General features: G+C 41.7%; 1 protein-coding gene across 4 annotated transcripts in view; it reads left to right on the top strand.

The window, feature by feature from the left end:
- Positions 1–27882, top strand: part of LOC121168386 (myomegalin-like) — a 143493-nt gene that overhangs the window by 84207 nt on the left and 31404 nt on the right. The window contains exons 18-27 of one of the 4 annotated variants that reach the window (XM_040998444.1): positions 1561–1677; positions 1893–2030; positions 2486–2598; positions 3686–3813; positions 13958–14046; positions 20019–20251; positions 22788–23223; positions 24311–24503; positions 25307–25426; positions 27248–27749. In XM_040998444.1, the coding sequence (XP_040854378.1) occupies positions 1561–1677; positions 1893–2030; positions 2486–2598; positions 3686–3813; positions 13958–14046; positions 20019–20251; positions 22788–23223; positions 24311–24503; positions 25307–25426; positions 27248–27749 (2069 nt within the window). Of the gene's footprint in view, positions 1–1560; positions 1678–1892; positions 2031–2485; positions 2599–3685; positions 6856–8444; positions 8448–13957; positions 14047–20018; positions 20252–22787; positions 23224–24310; positions 24504–25306; positions 25427–27247; positions 27750–27882 lie in introns of those variants that run through there. The other 3 variants (XM_040998446.1, XM_040998447.1, XM_040998448.1) reach the window with 3 other exon arrangements.

Below are 27882 nucleotides of genomic sequence, written 5' to 3'. Positions count from 1 at the left end.
CCCAATGGCTCAGTGGCCAAATCCTCACCTTGCACATGCCAGGATTCCCACGTGGGCACCGATTCCTATTCCAGCTGCTCCACTTCCCATCCAGCTCCCTGCTTGTGGCCTGGGAAAGCAGTGGAGGATGGCCCAAAGCCTTGGGACCCTGCACCCATGTGGGAGACCTGGAAGAATCTCCTGGCTTTTTGACTTCAAATCAACTCAGCTCCAGCCATTGTGGCTGCTTGTGGCCACTTAGAGTAAACCAGTAGGTGGAAGATCTTTCTTTCTTTCTCTCCTTCTCTGTAAATCCGCCTTTCCAATAAAAATAAATAAATCTTTTTAAAAAAAGATTTTAAGATTTAAATCTTAAATGCTCTTAATGCAAGAGCCAAGTGAACATGCTATCATCCCTGACTCCCCTCTCACTCCCCCGCCAAATTAGGCAGACTCTCCCACCTTGTTCCTGGGGACAGTGGGCTTGGTAGATCGCTGTGTGGCGGGGAGATCTGCCAGTGTGGAGGCAGTGGTACCAACAGGCTTTCTGCAGGCTGCTGCCTCCCAGGGGAGGGATCTGGTTCGTTCTGTCCCTCTGCACTTCTTGAGGTTAGTCCCTCTGCCTCTGTCAAGCTGAGTACGTGATTCAGAAAGACTTCAGTTACCCTGATTGACCTCTGCATGGAGAAGCCTTTCGTCTATCACACCAGTCATTCAGAATCAGCAAATAGATTGTCAGGGGTCAACGTACTGATGTAATTGAAGATGCATGACTAAAATTTTTACTCTTAAATTTTATGTGGTTAAGGAAAGAGGTGCTGCTTTGTTTATGAATTTGGTTACACTTTAAACTATCCTATATATGCTCCATTTGTCTTCACTTGTCTTGCCTAATTTTTAAAGATGTATTTATTTGTCTTGAAAGAGAGAAAGGTATCCTCCATCTAGTGATTAACTCTTCATATGACCAGGTAGCCAATGCTGGGCCAAGTTGAAGCCAGGAGCCAGGAGCTTCATCTGAATCTTTCTCAAGAGGCCAGGACCCAGTCACTTGAGCCATCTTCTGTTGCTTTTCTCAGGACATTAGCAGGGAGCTGAATCAGAAGTGGAACAGCTGGATATGAGCTGGCAGTCATATGAAATACTGGCAATCGTGGGCAATGACTTTACTTGCTGTGCCACGGCAGCAACCCCATCTTACCAAATTTTTAAGAATTACTTTAAAATGCTGATTTAAACTTTTTTTTAAATAAAAAATAACTTAAATATTACTATAAAAATTGTATGGATGTGCTGTCAGTATTTACAGGAAAGATGTAATATGCTAAAAACAATTGGTGTAGTTTATTGTGCTAAGTAGAGAACAAACAACAATCATAGCTTCTTATACAGCATTTATAGGCACTGTATCACGTAGTGTATTGATCTGATACAGTAGAGCACTACCCATGTTCTAGCATCCTTTCATGCTGATTGCTGATAATGGCATGAATGGGAAAGCATTTGCCTCAGTATTAAAAGTGCGAATGGGACAGATATTGTTTGCTCTACTACCAAGTTGAGGATTGCTTGTCTCCACAGATGGAACTTTCCGCTCTACAGTCCATGATGGCTGCACAGGAGGAGGAGCTGCAGGTGCAGGCTGCCGATCTGGAGTCCCTCACTAGGAACATACAGATCAAAGAAGATCTCATAAAGGTCTCGCAAAGCTTCTTAAAGACCATTGGGAACGTTTATAGCTCAGAATCCCCATGGGACATCTGCCTATAGTATTTGGCTATGCTGAGTCCCTTGACCAGTGCTTATCCATATTCCACTTGCAAATACAGCAGATTGTTTTAAGGGCATTGGTTCCCTTGCTTCTTAACAGTGTTTTATTATTACTGTTTTATCTATATTTATTTTATTTGTAGGACCTGCAAATGCAACTGGTTGATCCTGAAGACATACCAGCTATGGAACGCCTGACCCAGGAAGTCTTACTTCTTCGGGAAAAAGTTGCTTCTGTGGAATCCCAGGGTCAAGACATCTCAGGAAACCGAAGACAACAGGTAAGTTATCAGAATACCTACCTTTTTTTTTTACCGTAGCATAAAGAAAGGGAAAACATGTCAAGCTCAGCTGCTTATGAAAGAGTCAGCAAATATAATTTTATATTGTGTATGTTCTCTCCTCTCCTCCCTCCCTCTTTTTTCCCATTCTTCTCCTTCCTTCCTTCCTTTCTCTCAATCCTTTCTTTCAGCTTCTTGTGTTTGGTTTCCCTCTCCTCTTTCTTATTGCTCCCATGTTTGAATTTTGCCTTTTAGGGTTTTGAAGTTAAAAACATATAGTGCATATGACATTGATTCACACACTGTGATATACTATGGGAAACTGAGGCAGGTCATAAGATCATTGGCTTTTTTAATCACACTACATGCTAATGCATTTTTCTGTTGTTTCTCTCCCAAAAGTTTTGTGTCTCACTTTCCCATGTGCCATTGCTTCTTCTCTCTTCTTTCCTCAGTTGCTGCTGATGCTAGAAGGCCTGGTAGATGAACGGAGTCGGCTCAATGAGGCCTTACAAGCAGAGAGGCAGCTCTATAGCAGTCTGGTGAAGTTCCATGCCCATCCAGAGAAGTAAGAGAGGGACTCTTTTTGCCTTTTACTCTTTGTAAAAATTTTCTGTTCTTTTCATTCTTCATGAAGTTTAGATGTGTGTGGTACCAAAGAGGAGGAAAAAAGGAAATCAGGAATAAGTAATGGAGTCACCCATTTCTGTCGTTTGTTATATTGGAGCTGGTGTCTAAGTCTTAAGTCAGGAATGGTACCTATTTCACATACCTCTTGCAGAGATTAAATGAGAATGCCTCATAAGAGTGCACACTCAGGGAATGTTCTTTTCCTGTGCTTCCTGTCCTGTTAAAGGACATTATAACAGTGAGACTGTTATGGACTTGATGCTCATTCAGTATCTTCAAGAAAATATATTCATTGTTATGGCTAAAATATCACCCCAGGATGAACAAGAGCCATCACAATGCAATTTCTTATACCACTTGACTTTGATTTTATCTGTCTTTCTAGGTCTTTTTTTTTTTTTTTTAATTTGGCTTCCTGCGTAGTACTGCACCCCTCCCCCCCACCCAGTTTCTTTTTTCTTCTTTCCAAATTTTTGTTCTTTTACTATTCAGTTTCTTCTAAGTTATTATTGACATTTAAAAAACATTTTTCCTTCCACATCAGGATAATGATAATCAGAGTAACTACACGATGGGACCACTTGATTGTGTTACTTTTTGAAGAACCTCTGCATCTTTAGTCTTTCCAACTGGTTCCTTTTCAGAGCATTGTCAAGTTTGACAGCAAATGAGAACATATTTTGCTTTTCCTTGATTTTAGTTTTTCAAAAACTAAAGCTTTTAGATGGTGAAATTTCTCTTCTATGAACTTTTGAGGTGTGAGGTACGACTTAGAAGCTGTAGTTTTATGTAGAATGCAGTGTAGAGGGACTCACTGTAAACGAGAGGGTAAGCCTTGCTAGCCCGGCAGTGGTGACCGCTGTTGTCCTCAACAAAGGCTCCTTGCAGTTACTGTGTCCTACACAACGGTGACTTCAGGATGTCTCGTGCCTTAGAGTGGTGCTGGTGGCTCTTGGGGAAATGCATGTAGATTAATTTCACCTGATGACTAATCCACTTTCCTTCCACACGGCGTATTTAATCAGCTCCGAAAGAGACCGAACTCTGCAGGTGGAATTGGAAGGGGCCCAGGTGTTACGCAGTCGACTAGAAGAAGTTCTCGGAAGAAGCCTGGAGCGCTTAAGCAGGCTGGAGACGCTGGCCGCCATTGGAGGTGGGCAACTGGAGAGTGTGCGAGTCCGTCACGAGCATGCCTTCTGAGCACTGGCGGGTCAGCCTGCAGCCCAGGATGGAAACCTTGTTTACACTAACCAGTGGGAGCCTTGTCTGGTTCGGCAGAATCAAATGGTGACTCACTCATGATAAAACTGGTACAAATAGCATCAACTACAAAGTGGAACTCACGTTAGCCTGCCTGTATCTCACTGTATATAACTATCTATAAATTGACGGTGGAGGTTACAAAGTGTATTTGCACATATTAAATCATTCCATTTTAGTTTTTCCACCCATATTCACTCTTTGCCCTAGCCCCTTCTCATTCCCTCATCCTTCTATGGGCCAATAAAGTTTATTCCTTCCCAGTTTCACAATCCATTTCATATGTTCCATATCATGTTGTAAATGCATGTGTGTGTATTATTTTTGCCATTCAATGAACTGCAGCTCTTTGAATGAGAGCATTTTTAATCAATTCAAAGGACAAAGTAAATCAAAACTAGGTATGGTCTCGTACTAGTAGACTGCAGGTGTTGGAAAGGCCAAGTTAAAGATCAAGGCAAAGGCCATTAAGGTGCTTACAGTGAACCTTTATCCCTACTGTTGTTTCAGACTTGGCTATTGAAAACAGGTGAAAGTAAAAAGGTGCAGACTGAATTCCATTTAAAATGATTTCTTCTTTGATCTCTTTAATTTCAGAACAGAACTTTAAGAAAGTTCTTTTAGAGTCAAAATTATTAAGGTACAAAGGTAATTTCAAGTGTAGTGTCTCCCTTTCAATTCAGTATTTCACCAAATAACTTACAGGCTGAAGAGAATATTGCTTCGGAACTTCCAGTTGGTAGTGGCAGTGGAGTCCTATACTTGTCAATATTTAGTGCATATGCTTTTCTTCGTATTAAAACAAGTAATAGGCTATGGTTTCTGAAGTGCTTGAATAGTTCAGAAAGAAATGTCTTAGGTTGGTGTTCATAGAAATTAGTCATTGTCTCAGTGCTTTCTTGTGACAGAAGGTAGAGGGCACTGGAGATTGTGTTTCTGGTATCTTAAATGTCATAAGTGTGGAAAGTAACTAGATAACTTTGGAGCATTGTAGACTCAGCACCATGAGGTTTCTTATTTCTGCTGGATATAGGTTTGGAATAGGGATTGAGGCTTTGCAGTGCCACAGATGTGATGGAGTGCCCTTTCTAAATTAGGTGGAACACATTCCTTTTTTTTTTGTTTTTGTTTTTACATAGTGTTTTATTTCTTTCACATTCCTGAGTTGACATGGCTTACATTACAGTCCGAATTCCTTCCAAGGTCCCATAATTTTACCTATTCCTGTAACAGAGCTTCAGTCAGACTAAAATGATAGGAAGAACTCTTCTTCTGGAGAAACATTCTGGAATCTTGTAAGTAGTTTGCAAAGATTGGCAGATATAAGCTCACCTCTTTTTTTTTCAGATTTATTTTTATTTGAAAAGCAGAGTTACACAGAGGGAGAGATAGAAAGGTTGAAAAAAAATCTGTTGGTTTACTCCCCAGATGACCACAATTCCTAGGAGTAGAGAACTTCCTGCAGGTCTTCACAGCAGGGCTGTCCTCCACTGATTTCCACAGGTGCAATAGCAGGGAGCTGTATCAGAGTGAGCACCTTCCCACATAGCACCCCATGGGATTCTGCATCATAGATGGCAGCTTAACATGCTACACCACAGCCAGCCCCTAAGATAATCCCTTATCGGATATATCATTCTAGTATTTTAGTAGCTATTGAAAGGGAAAAAAAACTTTGGGGGGAAAAAAAACCCCATAAAAACAGAACTAGGTATCTGCATTTAAGAGACCCTTTCCAACTTGAAACTTTCCGTGACTTCCCAGAAGTGAGGTGGGTGGGTAATGGAGGTGAGCAGTAAAAACGTCAGCCCATCAATGACCAGTCTGTCACATCATTACAGCAAGGCCTTCAGAGGATGTCTGTCTTTAATTTTACTAATAGACAAAGGAAGCTTTTGAAGACTGTGTTAAGATTCAGATGTGGGTGATTTGTGGGTCTAAGAGCTCATGGTGAATATGGTGATAAATAATAAGTACACCTGCTTCCTTCAACCTCCAACAAAAGTAGATTGATAGAAGAATGAATTAAGAGTTTGATCTTGACACCATAAATGCAATTAAAATGTGGTACTAACTTTCTGGTCTTGAGAGCAAGAATGAGGCTTGCAAATGGTGTTACCAGGAGAAGCTTACTATTTTAACAATTTTGTGTTATAATTTTATGTTTCAGTTTTGTCTATAAACTGCCGATAGGTGGTGCTGTGATTGACACATCACTCATTTAATCATGTTTAACCTAGTATAATATGATTCCATTCTCTTTCCAGGAGCATGATTCTTTCTCTTATTGGATTATTCTACCTTTGTCAGGCACTTTTCTAACATTATACTAATTTTAGATAAAACATCATGTGTTTATAGAATCTTGCGCTTGAATAAAGAATTCTTGAAATAAAAATAATGCAGTAAATTTTTACTTAGGTCATGCATGATCAGAAATATAGAATTTAAATTGTGAAAAATATAGACAGGTTTCATTTTTGCCGCATTTTATCTTTGAATAATATGTAGCGTTTTAAGAGGTCAGGGTAGATGAAGTCTGTTTTTTAGGATATAGAGTTGAAAAAAAAACTGATGAAATTTATTTAATGATTGAAATAGAAATCTTTATGGCACAAATTTCCTCTAACTTTCTTTTACAGGTTTAAACTGAATTACTGAACTCTGATCATTGTTAGTTTAGTAACATTTTAACAGCTCTAATCAACATTTCCCCGGTGGTCTCTTTTTGTCTACCTAGCCAAATTAGGACTTTTTTGAAGAGGTATTATTGGGCTATTTTAATTAGATTAACCTTTTACTTCAGAGGGGTTTGCTTTTATTAACCAATTTCACCTAAATCTTATACACTAACTTCTTTTTATTCTGCTGTGGGCAGGGAAAATAATTTTAGTACCTCTACTTCTTAGGGAAAATACATTTTTGTTCATACTTTTAAAAAATGTTCCAGTTGTACAATAAGAGATCTACTAAGTTAAAGAAAAAAAAATCTTGTAGAGTATTAGATCCAAGCCTCTTAGAAGGTTCTTTAGTATATTCTACTTACACAGTTTATACCTTCATGATTCTTTATGGCAGATGTCCATAAAAGCTTACTTACACTTCTAATTCAGTATCTGGGTTATAAGAGGTTCATAACTTCAAACTGGATAAAGAAATTTGATTTGAATTTTCTTTACCTTGATTATAAGGCAGATTGAGGGCTTCTGGTTAGGGAAAAACAGAAGGTCATATACACTGGAAATTATTCATTTCTTTGTAAAATAAAGATTGATCTACCTAAACTTCCTTTCTTTGGACTGTGAACCTTATAGAGAACAATAGTACCTTTGCGTTCCTTGAGCTGAAATGAGAAAGCTCTGGTTCCCAGTGGTAGGATAAAGTCATTGTTTTCTGGCTTCATGATCGTTTTATAAGCATGACAGAGGCTTCACATTTGCCAGCCTGAAAATGCTCCAGTTTCCTTTTCCAACAAGGCGCCTCAGGTAGTGGTCTTCAGCTCTGTAGCCAAGGTCCTGCGAGGAAGGGGTTAGACTTCCATAACCCACACTTGAAGTCTGCCCTCTACGTTGCCTTCAGGAAGTTGCTTTAGAAGTAGAATAAATTAGCTCACCTTTTTATTAAGCTAACAATTGGTGAGACATGTATATGTTTTCTCTCTTAAGGTCAACTCCCAGGGAGTGGTAGCATAAAATCATTGGTATCATAAAAAGAACAATTGGAAATATGGAGCTGTTATAAGACAACCCAATAATTAAAAAAAAAAAAAAGTCAAAAGAAATGAGCCAATAGGCTAATCCGTTAGAATTTCTTAGGATGACAATTTGAGTCTTGGGGTATTTCTGGAGTGTGATTTAAGCCATTCACTGTTTGCAACAATATCTTTATAAAACAGGATTAGGAAATGGCAGTTACTTTTGAATAGTCTTGAGTACTGACTAACGGTAAGTCCCCAGTTGCTTTCTATGTAAACACATGAGCCAGGATGAATTTCACAAATAGAAAATTTGCCTCTGACAAAGAATGACAATTGGAAGGGAAACTCCGAACTATACAGCTGAGAATACTGGTTTCATCAGATTTGAAATAGAATAATTAAAAGTGATGTGCTAATTATTCTTGTTACTCTATATTTTTCTGTCGGTAAAAGTAAAATTTCAGATGTAAAAATGTTTACCACACTCTTTCTGTAAAACTGGGAGGATAAAATAAAAAGTTAGGCAACATCAAAAAACTGATCTGAAGTACTATGAAGAGGAAGGGTGTTAAGGACGTGAATCAGATCGTTGGCCACGTTCCCTTGAAGAGCTCATTGTCCAACAAATGCTTGGAGATTTGCTTTTAGTATATAATGCAAGGATGCCCTGCTGCTTATTGCAGTCATAAAAATCATTAAGGTACTTTTCTCAGTCTCAAAACTGTAAAGCCATGTGTGTATACAGGCTTTATAAATCACGAATTTCCATCTGTGTCCATTGATGATAAAAGCAGTTTTATTTGCTTATATCACTTAGAGTTTTATAGGCTGTTGAGGGCAATGATCTCTGACAGTTACAGAGAAGGAGGAAGTACTGTGCCATCGGATCAGAACTTTGGGGTTAGATTATGTTCAGCACTATTTGCCCTGCACATTAAGCTATATTTTTTTTTTGGAAACTGTTGACATTTGTGCTGAATGGAACAGTGTACTTCTTTTTATGAATAAAGTGTTAGCGTTTCAGCTGCTTTAGTTGAGACAGCAGAACATTACTTATCGAATGAAAGTATCAAAGGCCAGCAGAAACTATTTGATTTCATACTTTAAAAATTTTATGAGAAAAATACAGAAAGGATATATCTTTTTTGTTTATTTAGCCTCTTGATGGTTGTCCTAAAATTCCAAGTCAAAGTGAGGCTGTGGAATGAGCATTTACTTATCTTAAGGAAGAAGAAGAAACTTGAAATTCTCTCCTCAAAGCAGTGAGACTAAATTACCAACATTGCACTTTCCCCACAATTATGAAGTGTCGCTTCGCCTTGGAAATCCTCCCACAATCTCCTTGCCCAAACTGGGAGCTGTGGTAGAAGGCAAGACGGAGGTTTGAGAAACTTGCACTGGGAGTGTTGTCTCTACATGTTCCTAGAAAAGGCTGTTGCTATGTTCTTTGAGGAAGAAAAAACAAAAAGATTATGAGCAGAAAAAAAATTTTTTTTGAGATTTATTATTATTATTATTTTAATTTAAAGAGTTAGAAAGTGAGTGAGAAAGAGAGCAAGAGAGTAATCTCCCCAAATGGTTGCAGCAGCCAGGGCTAGGCCAGGGCAAACTCAGGAATCCTAGGAGTTTCTTCCACGTCTCCCATGTGGACCCAGGGGCCCAAGCACTTGGGCCATCCTCTGCTGCTTTCCCAGGCATGTTAACAGGGAGCTGGATCACTCCTGGAGCAGTTGGGACACAAACTGGCACTCACATGGGATGCTGGTATTGCAGAAGCTTTACCCATTCTGCCACAGCACTAGCTCCAGGAAGAATTTCTGGAATGTTGCAGAGTAAACACAGTGGTCATGTCTCCATGTCTGCCTAGAACAACTCTAATTTACACATGTTCCCATCAGCCTAAGGATGGGTGACTCCAATTTTATTGAATAATTACCATAGTGAAATCGCACACCCCCAAAAGTGTTTTGGATTGTAATTTGTTTGAAAGTTACTTAACTATTCCAGAAAAAAACATCTTAGGAAGGAATTGAACCATTTTCTTTGACTTCAGTTTCAAGATCAGAATCTCCTGAGATAAAGAATTTTGTTTCTTGGCAGAAGCTATGGAAGACTGTATATATATACTCACATATATATGCATATATATACCCACATATATATACTCTTGATGTTTTCTTAAGTCATGAAGGGAATGAATACAGGTGAAATTATGGGGTTGATAGGTGGATTGATAGGAGACTTTTTGCCTTGAGTTTTTTGATACAGCATACAACTATGAAATCAGTAATTGTTGGCTCCTGACATAAACGTGCAATCTTGTAATGAGTACATGGCACAGTGCCTGGGGGTGAAAGCAAGATGGGCTGGAGATAACTTAATACAAAAGACCATCACTGAGGAAAAAAGACACTTGGCATGGCAAGGTTTAGCATTCAAATTCCCTTTCAAAATGAGTAAATTTACCCCTGCTGTGTTTTAATCAATTCTACAGGAAAATATTACCCCCTTTCTCTTGATTCCATTGGAATGACTAAAAGGGGGTAAATAACAGTGATGGCAGAGTAGGGTTAGAGGCAAATGATCTTGATCACCCAGTTTGGACTTGTTCCAACAGAATGAAACGATACTCCAGTGAGTTCTTCTGTGAAGGATAGATCAGCATGGCACTGAAGGCAGTGATGAGGAATGCTGCTGACTCCCGTTTGTAAAGCCCTGATTCGCTGACAGTCCTGTGCTTTATAAACTCCTGTGGAGCAGGGGGAGCAACGTGGTATTTCAACTCCTGCTAAGGGAAAGAGATTTAGAAAGAAGTGCAGGGAGAGCCCACCAAGATCATGAAGAGCCGTAGGTGTGGAGCCTCTGCCGACACCTTTAAGGTCCAGAGCCTCTGACTTTCTGAGTTTTTTCTGACTTTTTGCTGCCCATGGGCTCTCTTTAGCTTGCTGATAACAAGAGTGACAATTTTCAATAAGGGTACATATTTGTGTGCCAAACTCTTCCTTTCTATCTTTCTATCTATCTATTTATCTATCTATCTATCCATCTATCTATCTATCCTTTTCATGATGCCGTTCCATAGGCTCAGGGGTTTCCCCTTCCACCCTCTGCATCTCTGTCCTCCCCACCCCCCCCACACTGTCTTCCCCTATATTATTTCAATAGTGCAGTCCCTCAGCAGTCCCAAGTGCATCATTCTGCTACTTAAGTGTATTATGACACTGGGTATAGACAATGGTAGGATGTCTAGCATCCTACTGTCAACCTACATTTAATAGTTTCATTGGGAGTCCTTCTTTCATTCAGGAGTAAAGATGCATGCTGTAACGTATCTCTACTTCTCAATATGTTAGTCTCCCTTATACAGCTCCTCTAGATACATGTATATGACATGCTTGTTTACCTATATATTTATTGATCTTATATTTTGCATGAAAGTTCCAAGCTCTGTTTTATGCACTTCAAAATCAGTAAACTCTTTTTGAAGTTCACATAACTGTTTGGAGTGGATAATACAATTAATCATGCTAAAAATGAATTACAAAAAAAAAAAACAAAACCCAAAAAAAACGACTTGCCTAACATCAAGTAGTCACAAAAGCAAAGTCAAACTTAGATAATCCAATTCTAGAGTTCATGTTCTTAGTCGTTATAGCATCCTCAATCTAAAAAGTCCATGGAAGTGTGAATATTTTACCTCAGTGATAAGAACACATTTGTATAATGCTTAAGATTTTCACCCAAGGTTTATTGTAGGTCTTTTTTATTTAATTACTGTGTACTTTGTAGGGTCAAGCAGCCATTAGAAAATATGCATCCTTTCTTGAATCTAGAGAAGGGACATTGTGTATGGTCAGAGGCTCTGAACTTCTGAGAATCACAACATGAGGACTTCACTGAAGCTTTGGATAAATAGTTCCTTTAAAATAAAAATGTCAGTTTAATGTGAAAGATCTATTTGGAAAAATCAAGTTAACTTTAAGGGACAGATTTTTTAGCTTTCAAGGTGTCCAAAGGTTATGTGGGTGTATGTGGGTGTGTGTGTGTTTCAAAAATGAGCAAGTTCATTAATTAAAGTATGGGATGAGATGGGGCATTCTCCCTTTGCCTCTGTTTAATTCTGGAGGAAGTCAGAATCATATATAACATCCTGCTCCCCAGTGAATCAGAGAGGGACCATTACCCAGCAAGGTAGATGTGGCATCAGAAGGGCTGACAAAGCTGAGTGGAGGACAGAGCCTGTTAGCAAAAATTCTTCGAAACCAGTGACCATGACCTTTTCTAGTTCCTACTTTACTTACTCTTTGAAAGTAATCAGGAGTCATCTTGCCATGTAGGTCTGGCATGACCGAACCACCACTAAGAGGTAAGGGCGTGAAGATCCTTACCTTGTAGAAAGTGGAACGCTTCTCAGCCACAGAGTGGTTTTCTAGCCCAGGACTCCAAAAGAAAACCATGTGAAAAGTGTGTTTTCTTAATCTGCACTGAGAAGACAGGTCATTTCCTTTACAGCCAGGAAAGCTGTGTTTTCTACTATTGTGCAGGGCAAGATTTCATGAAATGATTGTGATAAAATGCAGACATCTCAGTGACTGAACATCTTGCATTCACTGAGTTATCAAAGGCAGCAGTGCTTGGGTGATGTTGTGTTTATTCACCTCTACTCAACCTGAATGAAATGGTGCTGGAGCTTGTTTGAAAGTGTTTCGGAAGTTCCCACAATAGATTGTGCACCATAGGTCTCTAAAGATGCTGGGCGGTAAAGGTGCCTAGTCAGGACTCTGCCCTAGTACAAAGTTGATTGAATGTTCAGTGAGGACCAGGGAATGTAAGATGTTAGGGCAGCATGCCCACTGTCTCAGTTTTCTTGGGAGATCCACCTGGGCCACGGCAAACACTCTGGTATGAGCTGAAGCTACCAAGCCCTGTAGGAGTATAGATGTGGACTGCTTTGATTAACCTCATTTGCAAGGGTAGTGGATGCTCATTGTTGTTGTGGAGCCTTTCAGTCATGGATGTCTGCTCAGGAACAGGTAGATTGCTTGGTCATGGAGGAAGATGCAAAGAAACATATTGTCACAAAAAACAGTACAGCTCTTGCCAAGACTAGCTGTGTTTCCTTGGACCAGCCACTTAATCTTGTCTGAGGTTCAAGTTTTTAACTGGTCAGAAGAAGAGTTTCAACAAGTTGATTGCTGAGGTCAGGATCAACACTAGATCTGAAGATTCTGAAACTGAGGACAGATTCTGTAAGACACAGAGACCATCACAGTAGATTTTCTTTGGTGTTCAAATGGATTAACTATATGAATACCCACACTTTTAGAAAAGGTTAGTAATATGAACCACAATCCTTGATTGGTTATTTTTTAACTGATGTGTAGAGGAAGAAATGTCCCAGACAATGTGCTGACCAATATGGGTACCACCAGGTGCATGTGGCTATCTAAATAAAAAGATCTTACGTGGAGTAAGAAATAGAGTCCTTTAGGCATGCTAGCCACATTTCAGTTGCTCAGGGGCCACCTGTAGCTGGGCGCTCTGCTGTTGGGCAGCACAGGCAGTGGACAACGCCAGCCCTGCAGAGAGCTCTGTCCATTAGAGCTGATCGAGCACGTTGTCCAGATCACGAACCACAGTGCTTTATCCTTTTGGTCAGCGTGTAGATACTTGTCCTCGAGGGTGACTTGAGGAGTGAAAGGATGGAATAAATCCCACTTGGACAAAGTGGTGCCAGAAATCCTTCATGCAAAGGATGCTGACCTGCAACAGGAGTTTGAGAAATATGGGAAGCGAGGTCAGTGGAAGGGATTTGCGAACAACCTTGGAGTGTGACTAGATCTGGACTCTGGAGGCCACAGGACCCCAACAGGGGAGGCTCACAGAGAGATTGTCACCCCAGGCGCAGCTGATCCTAACAACGGAAAAGGGTGAGAGGAACAGGGCTGTCCTAATCCCAGGACTGCTGCTCAGCACTGTGTTGGGAAGTAAGCTGTTCTGTGCAGCCCATGCTACAGAAGGGAAAGCTGTTACCTAGCACATCAGGGAGAGGGAGAATTTAGCCTGTTCTGAGAGGGATGACACAGTGGCCATTGGCTATTTAGGTGCAGAACCAGGCAATCAAAGCCACCTGATATCTTGAAGCCAAGACCTGAGCTTTACAAATGATCAGTGCGGTAAGAAGACAGCTGCTTTTCCTGCCTGCCCTGCTGGCGAGGGGCCCATGCATATGGAGGAAGAAAGAAATCAGAGGCAAATGGCAAGATGATTGTACATGTAACCTGCTGTCTGGAAGCCATCTGCAAAGGGAATCACCCTTCTTTTCTGAACTTACTTCCAGGTTCAGCTGCAGGAGATGACACTGAAGATACAAGCACCGAGTTCACAGACAGCATTGAGGAGGAAGCTGCTCACAGGAGCCACCAGCAAGTAAGTCAGGGTCAAGTTCTGGGGTTCCCAGGGTGGAAGGTACACGGCCCTTCCGAGGCTCTGATGCCTCCTATGGCCCACCTGGACGTGGAGTGAGAAGATCATCTTTTGATTTAAGTCGTTTCCTAAGCTGCTTCCTGACCTCCCCATGCTCTCCAGCTGCCTGTTCAACTCACTTCCTCATTCCACTTTCCTCCCTAATTCACCCTTTGTTTATTACTTAAATGTCTTCCTTCTGCTTCCTAACCCCTCTACCTACCTACCTTTTGCCCCTGAATACACCCCATAGCTAAAATTTCGGGAAAATGTTTGGTTACAAGACACTGGGAGCTTCCCTTCCAGGGTTTTTGTGACTGAAACACACTCTAAAAGATAGGGAGTCATGGAAGGGCTGCCTGGGGTGGTTGCAGGGCCTAGGACATGAAGAATACTCCTTGGGAAGCTTCCAGAGGATCAGAGTGTTTCTAAAGTGGGGAAACTGAAATCTCATTATGTGAAAGGGAACTCTCACACAACTGACAAAGTCACCTAGTTCATAAGAAGTCAATGACCGGCAGGTGGTACTTCATCAACAAACTCAGTCAAGCCTCAGAACTTGTTGCCCAAGGCTTGAACACTTGCTGCCATCAGTGAAGGGGAAAACAGCATGTTCTCAAGCCCTGGAGTGAATATCATGTACATCAGGGATTAAGTTACCCATAGCGATCCCACAGCATTCACTGGAACTCCTGTTTATCTCCACTTTGTCCGCTGTCTTGAGTAGTCACACCTCTTAGAGGGACCATGCCTGTGATTCAGTTGTTAAGAAGAAACTGGATCATTGGTCATATCCTTCTGCAGAAGCCACTGAGCTTGTCCAATAATGGCTTTGTGGGTGCCTCTTCAGACGACTGTAGGGGAAATGAGGCTTTCTGGGTCTGCCTGTACATCTCCTGCGTAAGAAGAGACGACATATCTAACAAATTGTAAGAAGAGCTCACGTGAGCAGTGTCTAAATCTTACACAATTTGGCTTTTGAGGATGTAAGTTTGTCTGGGATACCTTTTCATGTGCTCAACAATTTCTTTACCTTCTAGAACAATTTCATTTTTGTTGCTCTAGCCGTGCCTGACCTTCTGCCTTGAGTTCATGCATGAGCTCTGCTTTAACAGCTGCTTCTGAGTTTTCCTAATCTATGGTTGTGACCTGAATCATGTATACCACTGTCTCTCTGAGCAGTTCCCTCTGTCCCGTGTTCCTTGCTTTCCTTGAGGACCCATAGGATGAATGAGATAAAACTAGATTGGCAAGTTGGATGATCACTGGTGATTACAGAGACCATGGGACAGGATGAATTTGGAATAAGTAAATGAGTCATGAGCATGGGAGAGAGGTACCCACATTCTAATCGACATGCTCTAAACTGTCCCTAGTCATGTATACCCTTTGCTCCAGTTTTTAGTTGTGGCAACCTGCCCTGTAAATTATTTCTTCCTCCACCTTCCCTTTAGCCTAGCATGGAGAACAGGACCAGACCCCATGCTGAGATGGTTAGTTTAGCCTGGAGTGAATGTTTAAGGTGGACAATACGTGCCTGCCATGCTACTTTACATAAAGAGGTACCTAGTGTAATTACAGATTAAGGAACCTTTGAATCGGGACTTGACTCATGATAAACAAAGTATATACTTGTTGAATGAAGAATCTTTTGGGTAAGCAACTTTTTTTTTTCTATCACATTTTCTTGAAAGTTTATCAATGACTTTGGATAGGAGGAACTATGGTTTGTGAAATCATTGAAATCATTGTAAACTACTTCATTTTTTTCTGGAGTTTGAGGATGTGAATCTCCTGCTAACAATTAAATAAAGCTTGCTTTGCCATACCACCTTGTGTCCAGATTCTCAAATGTTTGTTTAGTTGTTTCCAGAGAATGACTTCCTGAAGGTTAGCCTGTAGGTGGGTGCCTCCTTGTTGTGTCTTTGTGAAGTCAGCTTTATTCTCAACAGTGAACTCCCTTCCTGCCACAAGCATACACATAATTCCCTTAAAAAACACATTCAGTTTTGTGTTCTTGCCAAGGAGTTACCTTTCGGTTTAATTGCTTGCTTCTTCTTCTTCTTCTTTTTTTTTTTTTTTTTGTGCTCACTCGCCCAAGGAAGCTTTAAGTCTGGACATGATGCAGTATTCCCTAGGGATCTTAGCAAAATCCCATTCTGAAGTGGATGTAAGATCTATAATGAATACCTAGGACATTACTCTGGAAGAAACTAACCCACCATTGCTTTTTATCTAAAACTTTACTGGATAAAAGTCAATCAAGAATCAAGATTCAAATACAAAGAGTAGAATCAGTAGACTGAAAAATTGAGAAAAGGCATTTTAAGACAGTTACTATCTTAACTTTATATTTTTATGGAATACAATGTGATGCTTTGTACTCCACACAAATGGATGATGTGTGAAACAATTAAAGCAAATTAATGATCGTATCCAACACCTTGCCTATCTGTACTTTTTGTGTTGGAATTTCAAAAGCCAGACTCCTGTTTTGAAATGACATGATTATTGGTCATAGTCATCTTGCTATACTATACATCTGAAAACCTATAACACTTGTCTGATACTTTGTACACTTTGATAACGGTTCCCATTCGCTCTGTTCTCTACTTTTTTAGGTTCCAAATGTAAGGGAAATTATACAGTGTTTGCCTGTAGGTACTAGGTTTATCTCACCTAGCATGAGGTCCTCCAGATTCATCTCTTTTATTGTAAAACCATAGGGTTCCCTTCACCCTTCCTTTAAGCAGAGTAGTACAAGCATCCTTAAAAAAAAATTGTGGAAAAATGGAGTCAAAGTTGTTGATTGATATAAAAATTTTTGAAATTCACAGCATTTTCCATAATATCCATTTTTATGAACATTTTGAAAACCCCTATTGTGATACATTTAAGTTTTTTAGTATTTTAACTTTCAGTTTCATTTTCCACGAACTTTTTGAACCACTCCCACTTTGCGTGATGTCTGTACACCAGGTTTTCCTTTCCATGCATCCAGTCATGGATAACTAGAATTGTACTGCCTGTGAGTGGTACCTCAGTGAACATGGGAGTGACAACATCTGCTTCATATATTGACTTCAGGTTTTTAAAATATGTTCTCCAAAGTCAGATTACTGAAACATGTGGTAATTTTCTTTTTCATTTTGGGGGGAACCGCATACTATTTTTCACAATGGCAGTGTTAATATATATCTTCCAACTACCAGTGTGTAAGAGTTTTTCTTGCATTCACTCCGTCCAGCACTTGTCATCTTTCATCTTTTTGAGAAAACCTGTTGTGACAGATACTAGGCACCCTCTCATGGTGGTTTGTTCTGCATTTCTGCAGTGATTAGTGTGCTGAGCACTTGACAAAAGCTAGCTTTGAATATCCCTGGTGCTGACTTGACCTTGTGACAGAACCCAGACAGCAAAAAATTGTGTGGAAGCACTAGCACCAGGGAGCTAGGAAATGTAAAAAACAAAACTTGTGAGTGAGAAATGATTTCAGAAAGCTGTAATCAGTTCAACTGGCTCTCTTACATCCCAGAAGCCTTGGGCTTCAGTCTCTGGCAAAGAACAGAAACCTCTGCTTTTCCAAGGTGATACACACTTATGGAAAGGTTAGGTCCCGAGTCACTGCTTGTGCATTTACTATTCAGTTAAATTTGAAAGTTAGCCAAAGTAAGGCCCCTTTATGATGAAAATATGAAAGCTCAAATTTTAGCTTGGGCAAAAAAAAAATCAGATTTCTAGACGAGGACTTACATTCTAATTTTTCATGTCATGAATTAGAGCAAATAGACCTCAGTGTTCCTCTGGTATTAATAAATAATGTATGGATTGTATTTTTTTTTGGTAAAGTAAATAGGCATTTTGAAATCAATGGAAATAGGTGATGTATATCAAGAAGGCCCTTTATAAATAGATGGGCTTTTTTCAAGTCAGACATGAGATTTAAGCCAAAGGCACCCTTGTGTTTTAGAAAGGAGTGCATTCATTCTAGTGAAGTAAGTTTGAGAGAGTTTATATAGAAATATAAAATCAGTTAGTTTAAAGTGTGTGTTTTGTCCCAGGAGATTGGCAGCATAAGCTAGACTGGCCACCAGCCTGACTTCTGCAGAGTCATGGAGACAGGCTACAAGCCCTGGGTGGGACTGGACACCTAGGATCTGTCTAGTTACATCAATGGGTCTTTTTCTTCTTTTGTCACGAGTGCACATTTCTTCACAACCTCAGGTGCTCTACTGCTGGCCACCATTACACACCTGTGCTCTGCAAGAGCCCACCTTGTGTGTGTGGCCTGGATTCTACCATGCTTTATTGAGGGGAATAACCAAAGTGTGCCTTCCATAAAATTCCATCAGTCATTGATCCAGAAAAGCAGCTCTGTTCTGGACCCTGAGCTGTTGAATGTGTTGGTGACCAGAGTGAAGGCATAAAGCCTGGAACTAATTCTACAAATCATCCTGGATCGTGGAGATACACAACAAATATTTTGGTCATTGGAAAGTGAGCTGTATAGCCAGAGTGGATTTATAGATGATAAGCACAATCACAATATTTACGGAGATAAAATGATATGACCCAGACTTAGCTCAGGAGAAACAGTGGCAAGTCAAAAGATCCACATTACTCAGAAGTGAAACCTAAAAATACTGTCACCAAGGAACCGAGAAGCCAACATATTAGGATGTGCTAAGATTAGTACTGGGGGCTGCTGCTGTGAAATAGTGAATAAAGCCTGCAGTGCTGGCATCCCATATGGGTGGTGGTTAAAGACCTGGATGCTCCACTTCTGACCCAGCTCCCTGCTGATACACCATAGAAAGCAGTGAAAGATGGCTCAGGTGCTTGGACCCCTGTACCTATGTGGGAAGCCCGGATGAAATTGTTGGCTCCTGGCTTCAGCCCAGTTCAGCCTTGGCCGTTGTGGCCATTTAGAGAGTGAAAAGCAGGTGGAAGATTTTTCTCTTTCTCTATAACTTTGTCTTCCAAATAAAATAAAAAATAATGATAATAAACAGATTAGTATTAAACAGATAGGCAGAATAATCTTAGACCAAAATGATCGACCATACTCTAAATACATGATCATATCCAGATTTCGATTTTTCCATTTGTAAAGCATGGTAAAAATCTGGAGAAAAGCCAAAATGAACAGTGATAAAATCTCAAAGTTGATAAACCCCAATCTGGAGAAAAAAAAAACACAAAATCTGTTTTAATTGAAAGTCTGAGAAGTCCTTCAAGAGTATCCTTGGGGAGGAAAAAAAGGTGTTGGTAACTGTTTTTTGTTCCCTTCTCCCATGCTTGGATCTGTAGAGAGAGTTTGTGTGGTAGTGTCAGCATACAGCTGGCGGCTGTCAAGGTGGCTTCACCCCTGCTTGCCTTGTCCTGCTGCCAGGAAGATTCAGCTTGCCTTGTCCTGCCTGTAGCTCCGTGCTGCTGTGACTCTGCTGTTCTCTGTGGTCTGCATCCTCCCAGACAGATGTCCTCTTTGGAGACTAAGTTACAGGCAGAGGCTTAGGCATCAAGAATGATATCTTGTGCAGTGATCCGCAGTTCAGGGCTCCAGTGTCTCTGGACTGATGGAGTTCCCTGGCTTGTAAGCAGACTCCCTGGGAATTCTGTGCTGCAGCAAGAAAAGCTCACTGTAGCCACATGCTCCAGTTCTGACTAAACCCATTTGTGTTCATTTCCCATGCATCTGTGTACATTCTCACTCCTTTCTAAGCTCCTCTTATTTCCCCTGGCCTCAGTCTGCCTATGTTATTGGTGTTTCCTCACCACCTGCACCAATCTCAGCACCCTTATGATGGAGACAGTCGTTGCTGGGTCCAGTTAGGTCTACCTTCTTTGGGTCCGCATTGCAGAATATTTTTGTTATGCCATGTTCTTCTTGAATTCTCTTTAATGACCTAATTTTTAAAATTATGATTTTCTTTCAGCTCATCAAGGTGGCTTTGGAGAAAAGCTTGGCAGCTGTGGACACCCCGGATGTATCTCTTTCCTCCTCTTCCCCAGTCGGAGGGGACAGTAACAGGTGTCTGCAGGAAGAAATGCTACACCTGAGGGCTGAGGTTCATCAGCACCTAGAAGAGAAGAGGAAAGCAGAGGGGGAGCTGAAGGAGCTAAAGGCTCAAATTGAGGAAGCAGGATTCTCCTCCGTGTCTCACATCAGGTAGGATGCTCTGTCAAGAGAAGGGGCACCTGCTGGGAATGAGGCCATGTGCCCAAGGCATGCCCCCTGTTGCAGCCAAGGTGCTAGTGTTGTCATGGGACTGCTTAGTCCACATCCCAGGCTGTATGCATTGATGTTTCTATAAATTCTTCAGAAAAAAGAAGTTGATAATATTGGGTAATGCTAATTAATCACTTGTTTTACCAATCAATCAAGTCTTACTATAATAATACTGGTTGCCATTGCCCATGTTCCCGTCATGCATGTGACAGTGATGGATGGGAAACTCTCAGTTGTGTGATTAGTATTACTCTTTGGACTTGACCAAGTGGGGAGTCTCTTGCTCATCAAGATATCTCAATGCTTTGTTCAGAACCAGAACAGCCTGCAAGGAGGGTTTACACAGGGACCCGTCTGTCTCCATTCAACCCCCACTGAAGCATAAGTCCTTGAATCATGGCAGGACAGTCTTGGTCACCTCTGCAGCACTGTTAGATTTACAACAAATAGCAAATAGCTGGCCATTGGCTACACTGGCCATGATGGTTTTATATATATATTTTTGATGCTTGAGGAACTTGCTCATACAGTAGGACTAATTCATTTACTCCCTCATCCCTGCCCACCATGGTTGTCATGCTCTGCTTTCACCACAATGGTGAAGTTATGTATTTTAATTTGCACCCTATTGTGTCCTTGTGTGTTATGTGCCACTTGAGTGCCTGAATACTATTAGTGCTTGAAGAGAATTTTAGCATCTAGCCTCATGTCCTTGAAGAAGCTCAGGCCTAGAGAGTTCCAAGTGACTTGCTCAAGTTTGCATAATCATTCATGAATATTTTCATTTTTATATACTCCCACCTCCCATTTTAAAAGAGATTTCTCTGTACTTTATATTTTGTCAAGTGATTGGAAAAATCACTTCTTTGAATTATCAGTCTTAAATTCTACTTAAGGTACAACATAAGGTTATTTAAACTTTTTTGTATATGAGCTTAGTTGAGGTGTCACAGGGAAGAACAATACCTCTCTTTTGATTTGATAGTTGAGCCTGCATTCAAACCACATATAGATGCCTTCGGAAATTAATTTCTATTTTGCTCAGGAGTACATCCAGTCGAGGTATGCAGCCATCTGCTGGCTCTAAGGACTGTGACTTAACCCATTCCTTTCCCTCTTCCAGCTCAGTGGGTGTAATTTCAGAATGCCGAAGGTTCACCTGTGGTGCTTAAGTAAAATGTAGGTTCCTACACCTTAGCACTTCAAGTCACTCATGTAAGTCAGGTGTTGCTTCCTTAGGTCTGCAACTAGAACAGCATGGATTTGATTGAATTCTCTCTGGCAGCCCCTGAGCTGGCCATACCATATATGTAATTTTGTTAAAGTATCTACTAACTCCGCTTAGAATCATGTTATAATCCTCATTTTGTCTAAAAGGAGATTTAGGCTCAAATAGGTTGCGTGTATAATCTTGTTAAATCCATGTTGTTTATTGCATCCACCTCACTCTACTCAAGGGTCTGTTGTGATGAAAGGATAGATGCATTTTTTTTTTTTTTTGGTGCAAGTTAGTTGTTTTAGCCAATCTTAGGTCTTCAACAACTTTGTGTGCTTTGCATGGCAGGCTCTTGTGCAGATCCCCAGAATACAGAGCTCTCATGGAGGCCGCCTCTCATCACCTGAACCAAAAGATATAAATAGTAGTCATTAAAGAGTCATTTATTTGAAAGAATTACAGAGAGGGAAAGAAAGAACAAGAACCTCCATCCGCTGGTTCACTGCCCAGATGACTGCAATAGTTAAGGCAAGGCAAGGTCAAAGCCAGGAGCCAGGAGCTTCATTTGGGTTTGCTACATGAGAGGCAGGGGCCTGAGAACTTGGACCATCCTCTACTGCCTTCCTAGGCACACAAACAGGGAGCTGGATCAGAAGTGGAGCAATTTGAGATTTGGATCTGTGCTAATATTCCATACCATCATCACAGGTGGTGGCTTAACTCCCAGCACCACAGAGCTAGCCCCCATAAGCAAATAATTATTTAAGTACATTTCCTTATCATTCTGATTCATGTTATTTATTTCTGCTGTGTTCCTAGTTTCGTATTTATCATTCAGTGGTTTCAAACTGACTGTTGGTTGGTGTAATTAATGTAACTGCAGATTCTGTAAGAGTACACTTATTGTAGGCAAGGTTCTTCCTGTTTTCTTTACAGTATAAGTCCCAGTGGTTGTGGTGGTTGTTGTTTTCTTTCAAAGGCCATTGACAGCAGGCACATAGGAGGCTGTGAGGCTCATGGTGATCTGAGTCCAAGATTTTTAGTGATGATGCTGTTAGCAAGTAGCTGTAGAAGTATGAGCAAGTCTCTTGGCCTTCCTGATTCTTGATTTGTTTTGTAAAATAAAGCAGTTATCAGTCTCTGAGGTTACTTCAGCCTCGGAGTTGTCTCTGAATGAATTATGGAATTAAACGTGGGTAAAGGTACTGGTAGCAACTGGTGATGCCAGCTGCAGCCCCTGACCATGTGCGTTTCCATCAGGAACACCATGCTGAGCCTTTGCCTGGAGAACGCAGAACTGAAAGAGCAGGTGGGAGAAGCAATGTCTGATGGATGGGAGATAGACGATGACAAGGAGAAGGGCGAGGTGATGGTGGAGACCGGAGCCGCCAAAGGAGGTCCCAATGACAGTAACCTTCAGTCTGAGTTCCGAAAGCTGCAGGGAAAACTGAAGAATGCCCACCATATTATCAGCCTCCTCAAGGAACAGCTAGTGCTGAACAGCAAGGAAGGGAAGAACAAACCAACTCCTGAGCTGCTGGGGCATCATGACAAGGAGACCGGCAAAAGGAACTTGGGACTGCCTTGTTCTGCTGAGAAGCACCAGTGCCAAGAGGAGGAGGATGTGAGCATGAGGCCCCACCCCAGACCCCAGAGCCTTGACCTCGGAACTGTTCTCCCTGGGGATGCCCATCAAGTAAGTGTGGGTACGGATGGAGTAAAAAGACATTTGGAGAGGGGCTGGAGATGCGAGTCTTTGCCTTAAGTAGTTTTGCCTCTTGTATCAGGAGTTAAAAGCCTTTGAGCCAGAAGCAGTGGTGACGATAATATTGTGCACATAGTTAGCCCTAGAATGATGTCTACAGCACCAATGGGCTGTGAACTCAAGATTCCAGGCACAGGCTGCCCTACTCTTCTTTATCAAGTCACACTGTTATTTATTTTTTAATTTACTTTTATTTATTTATTTATTAAAGTTTTTTTTATTACAAAGTCAGATATACAGAGAGGAGGAGAGATGGAGAGGAAGATCTTTCGTCCAGTGATTCACTCCCCAAGTGAGCACAACAGCCGGTGCTGTGCTGATCCAAAGCCGGGAACCAGGAAGCTCTTCCAGGTCTCCCACACTGGTGCAGGGTCCCAAAGCCTTCGGCGTCCTCGATTGCTTTCCCGGGCCACAAACAGGGAGCTGGATGGGAAGTGGAGCTGCCGGGATTAGAACCGGCGCCCATATGGGATCCCGGTATGTCAAGACTAGGATTTTAGCCACTAGGCCACGCCGCCAGACCCTATTTATTTATTTTTTAAAGATCATGGCAACTGCCGTGGGGTAGTGAAACTTTGGGATTCAGGTAGTCAAACAAGCACTGTGTAATGACAACCCTATTCTCATTGTTTTCTTATGGCTCACTACAGGGGTGGCTCCCGGGTCTCAGAGGGGCTTGCTGGGATGCTTTTATGGGAAGCAACTTTGCTGAGGATTTAGTAAAATGAATACAAAAGCTTCTGTGATAACCACTGTAGAAAGAAGGGAGGGAGATGACGTTTCTTCTTGTGTTTCCTGAGATCTCTCCAGATCTGAGTGCTGTGCTCTGTGCTATAGATACAGAAATGAATAAACACATCCCAGCTCTCCAGGAACCCTGTCCAAAAAGTGAGAAATGGCCAAATGGCAGGGCAAATGCTATGGATGACACATGAATTGAGTTCACAGATTCCTGAGGGGGAAGGAGGGCAAGAGATAAGCTCACACTTCCCTCTTCCTGTCCTTGCCCTTTTTACAGCTGAATAACAAACCCCAGATCTGGGATCCTGTGCCACAGTCAGAACTCAGCCTTTCGGGCTCCACCAAGCACCTACGCTCCCAACTGGCACAATGCAAACAACGCTACCAAGATCTCCAAGAGAAGCTGCTGATCTCAGAAGCCACTGTCTTCGCCCAGGCGAACCAGCTGGAGAAATACAGAGTCGTATTTGGTAAGTCTTACAACAATACCATCATCACAGTTTTTCCTCTTCAAAGGAAGCTTTGTGTTTCCCAGACTTGAGTTTTCTTTTGCACCTCAAAACAAACTGAATCCTGACCATCTTCCTAGAACTACGGAAATGGATATTTGATTTCCACTAGCAAGTGACAAGAAAGAATGAAGAATAAAGGTTTCAAGCTTGTAGTGAAGAATGGCCATCTGTTGGTCAGTCCATTTGTGCATACCCAATAAATTGCTGTATTTTTCTCAACGCAGGTTAATGGTTTCTCTTCTGCTTCTCTTTATATCATGTTAGATTTTCCAAAAACCTACCATCATTATTGGTCTAGCGTCAGCATGGTCCAGAACTTCCTGCAGCTGATGGAAAAGTTCTCTATGGCTGTCATGTGTGGTAGTTGAACACATGAAATATGGCTGGTGCAACCTGGAATTTTAAGTTTTGTTTAATTATAGTGAATGTAATATGAAATAATCATGTAGAATATATATGAATTTTATGTGACCAGTAACTGTGTAACTGGACTGAGATGTCTTTCTACTCTAAGTAAAGCTCTGTTCAAATAGTTACCAAGGCCCTGTAGGTAAAACACCTGCTTTGGTCCACTGGGGCTTCCAGAGACCAATGTATGCAACACTCAACATACAGACATCACTGAGTCTATGTGAAAGTGATGGGAAGTTCTGCCTCATGGAGTAGAATCCGGCCACTCAACCTCTAAGGGCCAGGGTATGTGGCACTGAGGTTGAGGGAGGCTGTGCCTACCCAGTAACACTTTTTGGTATCTTTCCAAGCAGGTGAATCCTTGGTGAAACAAGACAGCAAGCAGGTCCAAGTGGACCTGCAGGACCTGGGCTATGAGACTTGTGGCCGAAGTGAGAATGAAGCTGAGCGGGAGGAGACCACAAGCCCTGGTAAGAGTACAGATCATGGAATACACATTTCCTCGCTGGCTGGGGTTAAATTTGGCTGCTCTTGTTCAGTGCCACTCCTGAACAGTGGAAAGGGGAAAGGAGACAGAGGACCAGAGAAGAGCAGGAAGCTTGGAGAGTTCTCGCCATAAATGAGGCTAGTTTTCAGCGTGTTTCTGATAACTTAAAAACCAACTATTACAGGGAAAAAAAAATACTAAGACTTACTTACTAAAGAGAAATCTGCTCTGCTTTTTTTTGCGGGGGGGCAGGGAATGGAGATGTGCAAGCTACAATTTAAAAAGATTTATTTAGAAAATATCAGAAATGAAGGATCGCTGTTCTTGTTAAGAACTTAGACAAAGATCTCTAAGCCCCCAGTGGAAAAATGGGTGTTCTTTGACATAAGTGTGTTACATGTGCATGTTGTTTCACATTTTTTCACTTTTGTTTTATTATTCTCCATGCTACTGTTTTGTAGTATATAGGTTCCTCCCTCCCCTTCATTTATCTCCAATTTCTGCTCCCACCATTTACTCTCATATTACCACAGCAGTAGAAGGGAGGACATGTCTTTATAAAGTGATCTTTTTCTTTGAGAAATTCTTTCACTGACTTTGCATTTTGAAAGTTTAACTCTCTCTCTCTCTCTCTTTTTTTTTTTTTTTTTGAGGTCAGATAGTAACTTCTTAGCTTTTAAAAGTTCTTTAAAATTTTTGTTTTTTATTTGGAAGGAAGACTTAGAGAGAGAGAGAGAGAGATCTTCCATCTGCTGGTTTACTCCCCAAATGGCCACAATGGCCAGAGCTAAGCTGATTTGAAGCTATAAACCAAGATCTTCTGGGTCTTGTGTAGGGCTTATGGACTTGGACCATCCTCTACTGATTTCCCAGTCCATAAACACGGAGCTGGATGGGAAATGGAATAACCGACTAGAACCAGTGCCCATATGGGATGCCAGCAGAAGGATTAGCCTGATGGGCCACCATACCAACCCCAAACGCTTAAATCCTAAATCATTTTGTAACAATTTTTGATGATAAGATGACAATCTAAATAATCAATTGGTGTCAGGGAAAAAATAGGGAGACCCATGAACTAGTGCCCATATGAGATCTTGGCAGTTGCAGGAGGAGGATTAGCCTGTTGAAGCGTAACTCCAGCCCCATCAATATCATTCTTAAGTTCTTAAGAGGCATGCAAATTGGGCCTGGTGCAATGGTTCAATTGGCTGATCTTCCCCCTCTGGAAAGTGCCAGCATCCCAAAAGAATGTCAGCTTGGATCCCTGGTACTCAGCTTCCCATCCAGCTTCCTGCTTCTGGCCTGGGAATTCAGCAGAGGATGGGCCAAAGCCTTAAGCTCCTGCACCCATGTGGGACACATGAAGAAGCTCCTGGCTCCTGGGTTCAGATTATCTTAGCTCCAGCTGTTGACGGTCATTTTGAGGGTGAACCACGGCTGGAAGCTCTTTCTCTCTGTCTCTCCTCTCTGCAAATCTGCTTTCCAATAAAAAAAATTTTCATAAAAAGAGGCATGAATATGTGTTGAAAATAACAGGACACTGGGAAGTTTGCATTCAGGCTCTGCCACATGCTGGTTGAAGTGGTCTGAAATAAGCTGGTTTACCTTTGAGTGTGCGTTTACATAATCATTAGACTTGTAGAGCTGTTGGAAAGTTAAGCATAAACAGGCAGAATAGGGGAGTGTTTCAGTTTTGATCTGAGGGATTATTGTCCTTGTGGCCGAAGCTGCCTTCCCACCTAAGGCAGTGTCACTGCAGAACCTTTGCTTCAATCAGCAAGATGTGCTCATCTTTTTCCAGAGTGTGAGGAGCATAACAGCCTTAAGGAAATCCTCATGGAGGAGACATGCTCTGGGAAGGGACGCCTGGGTCCCCCCCTGGCCAGCTGCCCTGGGAGGAAGCAGCAGGAATTGCAAGCTCAGGGGCAAGCAGAGGACATCTCAGCCCTGCAGAAGGACATCATGGATCTGAAAGCCCAGCTGCAGAGTGCCAACAAGGTCATCCAAAGCCTCAAGAGCCGAGTCCGATCCCTATCCGTTACAAGCGATTACTCATCGAGCCTGGAAAGACCCCGGAAGCTGAGGGCTGTTGGTGACCTTGAAGGATCTTCACCTCGTAGTGTCACTGATGAGGATGAGGGCTGGCTGTCCGATGGCACTGGGGCTTTCTACCCACCAGGGATTCAGGCCAAAAAGGATCTGGAGCGACTCATCCAGAGGGTGGCACAGCTGGAGGCACAGCTGCCCAAGACCGGCCTGGAAGGGAGACTGGCGGAGGAGCTGAGGTCGGCCTCGTGGCCAGGGTAAGGAGGGCAGGCGTTGCCTTGGTGGAGGATGTCTGTATTGGTGCTTGATATACATTTATTAGTAGAATGACAGGCCAGGCAATACAGCGCAGGGGAAGGTACAGCGTAGACTGTTTAGGCACTGTCTGCC

This window comes from Ochotona curzoniae, unplaced genomic scaffold, assembly GCF_017591425.1.
Source record: "Ochotona curzoniae isolate NIBS_2020 unplaced genomic scaffold, NIBS_Ocur_1.0 scaffold_1037, whole genome shotgun sequence".
NCBI classification, from domain to species: domain Eukaryota; kingdom Metazoa; phylum Chordata; class Mammalia; order Lagomorpha; family Ochotonidae; genus Ochotona; species Ochotona curzoniae.
Note: the sequence above shows the minus strand (reverse complement) of the source record. Positions and strands in the feature narration are given on the sequence as shown.